The 10,162-nt window shown below is 31.1% G+C and overlaps 1 protein-coding gene across 6 annotated transcripts in view; it reads left to right on the top strand.

Moving 5' to 3' along the window:
- The window catches only part of LOC113509847 (transcription factor collier), an 87,066-nt gene extending 77,213 nt beyond the window's left edge, over positions 1-9,853 (top strand). The window contains exons 9-16 of one of the 6 annotated variants that reach the window (XM_031910909.2): positions 279-423; positions 3,168-3,325; positions 3,565-3,691; positions 4,536-4,627; positions 5,138-5,312; positions 6,170-6,307; positions 7,526-7,816; positions 8,459-9,853. In XM_031910909.2, coding sequence (XP_031766769.1) covers positions 279-423; positions 3,168-3,325; positions 3,565-3,691; positions 4,536-4,627; positions 5,138-5,312; positions 6,170-6,307; positions 7,526-7,816; positions 8,459-8,460 — 1,128 coding nt within the window. In that variant the 3' untranslated portion in view covers positions 8,461-9,853. Of the gene's footprint in view, positions 1-278; positions 424-3,167; positions 3,326-3,564; positions 3,692-4,535; positions 4,628-5,137; positions 5,313-6,155; positions 6,308-7,525; positions 7,817-8,458 lie in introns of those variants that run through there. The other 5 variants (XM_031910910.2, XM_031910912.2, XM_031910913.2 and 2 more) reach the window with 5 other exon arrangements.
- Positions 9,854-10,162: the final 309 nt, after the last annotated feature.

Consider the following 10,162-nt stretch of genomic DNA (forward strand, 5'->3'; position numbering starts at 1 on the left):
AGAAAGAACATGATTACAAATGCCACCGGGAATTTTATTAGGATATGGATATTTTATTTATAGAATAGATATTATCGAAGTTAAAAAGCTTTGGGGGTTGTATTTATAAAAGAACATCAGATGCTTGCAAGAATTATTTCCTATGTAGATACACGTAAACATAGTTGTCAAAAATTGAGATTTAGTATAGGTTTAATGTTTATGTTGTATAAAAGCGATGGTAGAATCACGAGTCCATAACAAAGCATGCCTATGAATAAAAGTTATTATTGTTGCAGGTGGTAATATCAACACAAGTGATGGTGGACGGGCCCCTGTTAGCGATATCAGATAATATGTTCGTTCACAATAACAGCAAACACGGCCGACGAGCAAAGCGACTAGACCCCACTGAAGGTATTGACGGCGCGCCAGAGCCTACTTGTACGTTTTTGTTTTATTTTTCTTTATTTCTATTTTTAAATTTTTCATTTTTCAAGTTTTTTTTTTACTTTTATTTCTTTATTTAAATTTTATAACATCATTAAAAAAAATTACAGTAATGTAATTAAAAAGTAATTGTAATGAGAAATGATATAAAAGTCGACGTTCTCGCTAAGTAATCTTTTCCAGATCAACTTTGGGTAGAGGACATCGAGAAAAAAGACATAATTTATTTACATTTTTATTGACAACATCAATTTCCAAATTTGAAAAGGTTAAAATCATATTCGAAATTTAAAAAGGATTCTTCTTCTGTTTACTGGAATTTGGTTATTGAATACATATTTACTTTTAATTTATACTCAATTATAGTAAGTTTTGTTCATACTTAGACTAAGCCTGCAACCTGCGGTCTTCAAATAAAAATTGTAATAGTGCCAAATTGCACGTTATAAGATACATAGTCAATAGGCGACAAATGCGCAGTCATAATATACCATTTGAAGACGTCGTTTGTATGCAAGGAATCACTGTAGACATTTCACAAAGAACTTCTGACGAAGGGAGGGATGTGGGGGGTGTTGAAGCGAGCATGAAACGAGTAGGGATAATTTAGTGAGGAATTATGCCTTTTGTAAAAGTTAGAAGATGTATTTTGAGGTTACTTTAGTATGGAACGTTCCTGTTGACTTTAGAAATTGATCTACTGAGTTATAAATCAAGGCTAATAATAATATGAAGTAAAAATTTTTTTACATTTTGATTAAAGAATAAAAAGCTAATGGGTCATTGGCAACCATTTTGCTTAGTAGTTTACTATCCAGACTTAGCGGTCGGTGTTCCTTCTGGTTGATACTGCAACTATGCATTTGTATTGGTATTTTTGATTAACTTTCTGGTAATAATCGACATCGTCAACAAACCTAAGTCTATCATAGTTCTATGAAACTAATAGTTTCTATTGAGCATTAATCAGTAAGTTTCTCCTTTTAAGTTCCTATTTAGAAATTGCAATATTTTCTAATTGAAGAATATAGTGTTCTTTAAGCCATAATATTTCACATATACCTAAGTAGTTGTTTTAATAAATTAATTTTGTTCTTAAATATTATCATAGAGAATATTAAATGAAAACTCCCCTCCACATTGTAGGAGCGTCAAAAGTTTTGAAGCGGCTAGACGGTGTGAAACCAACTCGTAGGGATTACACGGTGCGAATGAGAAAATTTGCACAGGTATCATTGGTAATTCGGTTTCACCATGGTATTATTTTCGGCCTGCTGTTTCGTCTTTCTCCCTCTACGATAATATTAAAGGAAACTCTTTGGCGCGAGATAATTTCATTCTGTTGACAACATTGGCGCGGATTTATTTATTTATTTCACACTTCATTGCACCAATATTAAATAAATAAAAGATGAATCAGTGTGATGATGGTTCAGTGTACTCTGTTCACTGTATATCCCAGATGAATTAATCCAGTTTTCTTTGTATCAGTCAGAGGTAGTATTATAGTAAAGATATCTCGTCAGAAAACCTATTTATAAATAAAAATTAAATATATTATTTTACTTTTCATTATTTATAATTCCTAAAAGCATTTAAATATATTTATTATCCTTATTTGTATTTATATATTATCGTTATAACTAGCGTTTTATAAAATTGACTGATTACACCGAAATTCTTATTTAGATCTTGGCTTAGATAGACAAAAATATTTTTTTTTCACAATACAATTGGTTTCTTCTTCGCTTATTCATACATTTATTTTACGTTTACTTTGTGAACCTTGTAGAATAATAATTGTATAGTAGATGAGTATACTGAGTGCTTTTTAACAGCGATGGGTATTATATGACGATAATAATAATAATATTAAAAAATAAGGCGGTATCTATGGTAAAGGAGAAGCGAAGAAAAATTAATATTATATCAGACAAATTAAAAACGAACCTCGAACGTAATCTGCTTTAGTCCCCTTAAATTCACTTTCTTCCCGTCTTTATTACCGCGCCGTTTTGTTCCCAAGATTTCAGATTCCCCCTGTTGTCTTCCGACGCGTGTCCCCCACAGCCTTGCATCGCCCAGCACTACGACAATGTCATAACAACCGTAAAATTCCATCCCTATCTCCAACTTTATCGCTTTACATTAAAATTCAATTTCAATTATCATAACTGATATGTTACTCTTTCTATGACCGTGGAATCGACTTTTACAGTGTGCAATTGTCCTTTTTCTGAAGCAGTCAAAGATAAACGTTCAAGTAGGACAGAATGAGTTTTAGTTGTTTGGCGTTTATTCAACTTTTAAGTTGTTGAGCCTTTACTTTTGCGGAAAGAGGGACTCCTGCTTACTACGGCGCCATTTATAGCTGTGCCTGATATTTATATGTTTTGTCTAACTATTGTTGTAATTTATACCTTGCTTTGAATTTTATATAATTGTAGAAATAAACCTCTACTAGATAAAGTGCAGCTTATTTTAATAAAGACCGCCGCAACAGACAAATAAGGCAGTGGAAAAGTTTTATATAATTTTAATAAGAGAAAGGTTGCTTATATATAAATAATTATAATACTTTTACGTTTATTCATTATAAAAATATTAGGCATATATTAGGTTTGAGAGTTTTATCTCTTGTAAGGGAAACGACATGTTTTTTTTTTAATTTTTGTTTGTCCTTAAATTCATCTATTTTAAACAATTTGCGACTAACTACTATTTTCTCAATTCACTAGCTGGTCTATACCCTCCCTTGCCGGTAGCAACGCCGTGCATCAAAGCGATATCACCAAGTGAAGGATGGACTTCAGGCGGTTCAACAGTCATAATAGTTGGAGATAACTTCTTTGACGGACTGCAAGTTGTTTTTGGAACGATGCTTGTTTGGAGTGAGGTGAGATTGTTTTTCGTTGAAAGTAACTATAGTAATTTTATTTTATTAGATCTTTATTCTAACCTTGAATTAACATATTGAAAATTTTATCAGATCAGATGCCTTTTTGTAAAATTCTAAATAAATATAATACGTCTAAACTTACTTTCGTCTCTAAGTCAACTCCGTAGAAATAAAATGTCATATGAATTTGAATTTTTAAAATCTTTTTTTTGTAAACTTAAATATTTTATTAATAGCTGATAACGTCACACGCAATAAGAGTACAAACACCACCGAGACACATACCAGGGGTCGTTGAAGTAACGCTTTCTTACAAGAGCAAACAATTCTGCAAAGGAGCGCCAGGAAGATTTGTCTATGTTTGTGAGTAGTTATTTATTATATTGTTTGTATGTGGTCTCAGATTCATTAACTGATCTCGACATGAATCCTTTTCTACAACGTAGGAGTAGACACTTACGAGTATTAATATTGGTTGTCTGTAGTACCATTTTAGAATTTGGAATATGAGCATTAATTCTTTATGCTGGATTTGAGTGGATTTGTAAATTAAGATTAGTTCTCAATTCTTGTGGTTTTATAATAATAAAATTTGCAATATTATGGATTGATAATATAGTTTCTTTTTGTGACTCAGGATCAAAAACTTTCAAAATAAGTAAACTCAACTTAACATACCATTAATATCCTTTTGATAATCAAAGGGTCTACAGTTCAAAGATCCATCTTTTAACTTTGATAAACTTCGACACTTTTATATTACATACAACTGAGCTGTAATAATTTCTTCCTTGTACCTAAATCAATTTAGGTAGATCACATAGCGAAATAGTTGACATGAAAACGGTCACGCGACGTTGAATCTTGCTTTGCCCAGTTTAGGGAACCTTTGAAATTAACATACATTTTGATGATCTTAGTCTTTTAAATATCTTATTTCGTTCGTTATTTCCATAAAATTATATAGAAATTAAAAAACAATATAGTGCTAAATAAATGTCTTGATACACATAATGACAAGAGGAAAATTCCATCAAAAATGTTTATTGTTTAGAAGAATCTCATTATGTTTCAAGATACTTTTTTTCCTCAAATAAGCCGTAATTTGGGAACTCAGATACGCAATCTCTTCTACGATCCATCAATTAGGGTTTCATTTGTTAGTGGAACAACTAATGATTGATTTTGTTTTTCTTGTTTCGCATAGCAGCTCTCAACGAGCCTACCATAGATTACGGGTTTCAGAGGCTACAGAAGCTTATACCGAGACATCCTGGTGATCCGGAAAAGTTACCAAAGGTATTATATATTAATATAATTGTATTAAATTATTTTATATTGAAATCTAGAGCGGTGTATATGAGATGAATTTATTATGAAAGTGGATTTAGTGAGGGATATATAAGATATAATGAAGACAGAATGTCGGCATTATGGTTATGTTCTGTCTTACCAAAGATCTTACATGAGCTTAAATAAATATTAAGTCGATTTTATGAATATTCCCTATTACTAATGTAATCTTAAATGAAGTAATTTGAAATTTATGGCCATGTAAACAAACGAATAATTGATTCGAGTACGAGATATTCTATTGTTGTCCAATAAGTAATACAAATAAAAAAAATCAATTAATTGTATGTTTCAATTTGTTGAGTTTCTATGGTAATGTAAATAAAAGACTTTTTTTATAAAATTTTATGGTAATAAAGTATGCCACTTAGTGTTTTCCGATACACAATATACCTACACAGTTTTGTAGGGTTTATAATTAAATTGTTATATTAAAACCTAACGTTTATCTCACAGGAAATAATTCTAAAGAGAGCAGCTGACCTGGCCGAAGCCCTATACTCTATGCCTCGTAACAACCAGCTAGGGCTGGGCGCACCTAGGTCGCCACCAGCCAGTATGCCCTTCAATTCATATACTGGACAATTAGCTGTTAGTGTTCAGGACACCGCAGCGTCGCAGTGGACTGAAGGTGGGTTTGATATTGTTTTGGTATACTATAGTGCATGTGCTTTATAATTACTTTATTAGTATAATTATATTTATTTTTAATTTAAATGAGTACGTAAGGACTACTGATATGGAGATTTATTATAGACTTAACAAGGGAAAGGAATTTAGCTCAAAAATATTAAAATAATTTTATTTTAATAACCTGCTTGATAACTTTTTTTTGTTATTAAAGATATAGTACATTACTGCAGCGGCCAGCAACTGAGGCATTGATGGACGAAGGTGCAAATGTGGGCCGAGGCGCAGCCGAGGCACACATACGTGAGTCCATCAATGCCTAGTTGTGGCCAAGGCTTGTATAGTACTTTTCTCAAACAATGCGCGGAAATCAAAAACACAATTTTACTTTTTAAGTTCAATGACGAATAACGAACAATAATAATTTTTCACGCGCCATAATGTTCCTTTGTTTTTTTTTCAATAAACAGCTTTCTATTTGCAAGCCAGTTCGAAATTTAAATAAAACCTTTAATTAGTTACCTCTTTGGTAGCCATGTTTCGAAGTAAAAGGTCATTCCATTTTTAAATTATAGGACAGATATGAGTTTACATAGTAATTTATCTGACCGCAAAACACGACAGATGTGGATTTTCATACAACTTTTGCCGGCCGCTGCCCGCATGTATCTGGCCAATACAGCAATTTTGATTTATCTCGAAGAAGATTGTCAAAATAATGCTCACATTTCCAAGCATGTTTGAGAAAAATAATTTTAATCAATTCTACTTGCTTACATTATAAGTATTAATCATTATTATAATTAATTCAATTATCATAACGATACTTTGTTGTTGACCCCAGGCTTTTTCTTTTAGAGGAGTACGCGCGTAGTGGCGGCTCCGTGTCGCCGCGGTACTGCTCCGCCGCGTCCACGCCGCACGCCGCGCCCGCGACCTACCCACACCCGCAGCACTACCCCGCGCCGCCCACCTCACTATTCAACACTACCTCGCGTAAGTCTCTCTATATCTATATTGTATCTCTATCTACATCTATTTTTATAAATAGAAGTACACACTTAGATATCTACTCTCTTATTTGCGGTGAAATATGCACTAATTTGTCATACATGTGGCGACTAATATAATCTAATTAGCACCGTAGGTATGCGCGTGTAATATTACTCTGCATCACTTACCTCACTATTTAACATTAAATTGCGTAATTCTCATATTATATATCTATTTTTATAGAGCCAAGAACATTTTCGGAAGTAAATAAATATCTTTGTGGTGAAATATGCACTAATATGTTGCATGCATGGTAATATATAATGAAATTTATACAATTATGACATACGTGTATACACACGCAATGCATATAATAATATATATAACATAATAATTGCATAAAATATAAGTATTCGGTCATAAATTAAACAATGTTAATAGGTAACAAATAAACTCACAGTTTTTCGACGTTCATAGTAAACACTACGCCCGCAATCTACTTACATCCGCAGCATTACCCCACGTTTTTACCACGCATTTACCATTATATATCATATTCATCTAAATACACTCTCAATAATACTTAATATAATATAGTGTTAAATTATCATCTTTAAATGTTCATCTAAAAACTTGTTAATCCAACTGTTTTTTTAATTATGTGCGTATATATGTACTTTTTCCTCAAAGATTTTCATCAAATAGATGATTTTCATCAAATTACTGTCTTGTTTTAGCCAGTCATTCAAACATCACACTGTAAGAATTTGTTATAGATTTTGGTATTATAAACTAGTTTTTGATATTGGATAAATTCAAAAAATTACAAAATGCATATTCTTCTTTTTATGATAATATGTTCCATAAAGTTATTAGTGAAAAAATCTATAATACAACCAGATTAACATATGCACTCACAATATCGGTATCGCAATTGTCTATGGTAAATATTTACAATCAACAGACTATATTCTTACTAATTAATACTTGTACATTGGTAATATAAAAAAAATCTATAATATAAATATATTTATTGAACAGTATACCGTGTTTGTGTTTTAAACTATTAAAAATCTGCAAGATAAGCTAAAATACATTGAGATAAAGTCATGTTAGAACTGCACAAATAAGATTTGAGTTCACATTTTCCACGCTTTCAATGCACGCTGACTATTCGTATACGTCGCTTTGTGTTAACCCCTGTTTTCTTATTCCGTCCAGTGTCTCTTGGCCCGTATCATCCAGCCAACATGAATAGAAATTTGTCATCTGACCATCACTATAACGCGTATAATACGGAAGATAGCGGACATTACAGTGAAAGAAATGTGAATTCTAAGAGCATGGCCGACTGTCCGGCAAATACTCATACAAAATGCACTGGCAGCGATATGAAAGGGCCACAGAGTAAAGAGAGTAAACAGAGAAGCGCTTTTGCTGTAGTGAGACAGAGTCCGCCAAGGGTTGCCAATGTTCAACACCATCCGAATTGGCAACATCTCGCCGTTCAGTGTTAGTAGCTTTTTTATTTTTGTTTGTTTTGTGTGTGCTTTGTACGCTTGCAATCATTACACTTTTATCACATCACTATTTATTTTTTTAATTTTATAATCGCTACAGACACTTTTAGAAAATTATTCATGTGCTTTATCTAGAAACATTATTTGAATGGACTATCTTGTAGATATTTAAGTATAATATGCAAATCAAAGATCGAAATTTGATCGAAATTAAATCTCGCGATTTTTATTATTTATCCCCAAGCTTTGGATATTTTCCCATGTTTATGCTCGAAAGAACTTAGTGATTGTGGATGTTAGACATCTGTTACAAGTTTTTCGATTATTTGTGAATGCAAAGAATTTTCGGTTGATACAAATTGAAAATTATAATTTACAAGTTCGTACCATTTAATAGTTTCAGTTACCAACAAGGTATTCGTGTATAGATTATACTTGAAACCTTCAAATGGTACATCCCTAGCCGCGTTCGATTTATTTCAAAGATAAATTGTATACATCTGAGTTATACAATTTTGCCACTGTTTTTAACGATCTTTTATTTCTGTGTTTTGAATATTTAAAAATATGTCTAGTATCTAGTTTATTAAAATATATTGAAAGAAAAATTAAAGTGGTCCTTTTTTGTCTACAGGAATGAGCGGCCTTGTTTCATCTCCATTCAGTGTGAATCCATTCTCTTTGCCAACGTGCAGCGCCCAACAGTACGCCCAGACAGCCCCTCTCGCTTCCAAGTAGCCCTCGTTTTACTACACCGCGACCGCATTAAATGTTACTGGTTAGTTTCTGTTCGTCATTTATCTGTGCAAATATTTTGTTGATAAATTTAAATTTATAAATTATTATTAAATTTAAAAATAATAATCTTTAAAACCACAGACATAGATAATGATTGACAACGCAGTACCTATGTCTTTCATTATAGTCTTATTTTTTATATTGCTAAATAATAAATATTGCTGTTGGCAATAATAATAATAAATATTTGTAATCACAAACCAAATCGTATCAGAAATATTACTTACGATCTCATTTTTTATTTCTTTAAACTTTTTCAGCATAAATATTAGGTAAGAATGAACGAAATAAAATTTAATTGGAAATTAAGAATTAATCGATTTTTAACAATTTTTATCATGTTATCGATTATTTCATTTAAAATTATAATTAAATCAGTAAGGGCTCTAAAGTATTGATTATTCATTTGTTTCTTTTTCTTTTAAATTGTAATAAATAAAAGTTATAAATTTTTATAAAGTTTAAAAAAACAAAGAATATCGCGGCGTGTGTAGGTAAATGTATATATCACTTATTGTAATTTAAATGTAAATAATAGAAATTATTATTATTATATTAATAGTTCGATTGCTAGATCGGGTATAGTGTAGATTTTTATAAATATGAAGCCCAATGAAATATTATGTCTTGCTGCGACAACGAAAATGCTCAGGGCGAAACAACTCTACATCAGAACTATATGTAAAAAAAGTTATATTTATCTAATTATAATTGTATCTTCCTTTTGCAATTTGTAAGTGTGTTTTGTAATTTTTGTTTTTGTACAATCTGTGATATATTTATTGTAAGTACTGTTGTAAATTTTATTCTAATGTATAAATTTTTTGAAATCTTAAACTTGACTAGAGTTAAGACGAATTGTTTCCTCACTGCTTGGTTTCTCGATTTACAACGGAAAATATGTAACGATCATATCTCGAAACGGAACATATCTATATGAATTAAATAGAAAACTATGAGAGTATTATGTAAGGGTACAACGAAAAAATAAATCTCACTTCGAAATGAAGAAAGATGTATACGAAATATAAAAATAAATTTTCTCCCAAGAACACTTTACTTGGATTTTCACGGAATCCGTTTTCGAGGCGAATCTCCCTGAATATGAAATATGTAGTCACGTATATTGTTTAACGCAGTTATTGTGTATCAAATAAGATATGTACATTGTAATCGTTCATGAAACAAACTATCACGAAGTACGAAATTAAATAACGTAAATAATTAATTATATAGCGGTTTTATTTGTGTTTTCTATATGTTAATTACCACAAGCGATAAGTACAAGTAACAAGAACCGAGTTCGTAAGGCTTTTCACCTATGGTTTTATCGAATATAAGATTAATAACTAAATATTTTACATACTTATGACAAGTTACTTTATTCTGAGACATGAGATCTTACACTATCAGAGTAATAGTATACTATTTAACAAATATCTTAATAATGGGAATCTTTCTCTAAATGTAATAAATATAAGAGTTTTATTTATTTAATTATTTAAAAATAATTTTTACTGTAAGTAAAACTTTGTTTTGC

The sequence above is a fragment of the Galleria mellonella genome, unplaced genomic scaffold (assembly GCF_026898425.1).
Source record: "Galleria mellonella isolate WM207_F2 unplaced genomic scaffold, CSIRO_AGI_GalMel_v1 utg57, whole genome shotgun sequence".
NCBI lineage: Eukaryota > Metazoa > Arthropoda > Insecta > Lepidoptera > Pyralidae > Galleria > Galleria mellonella.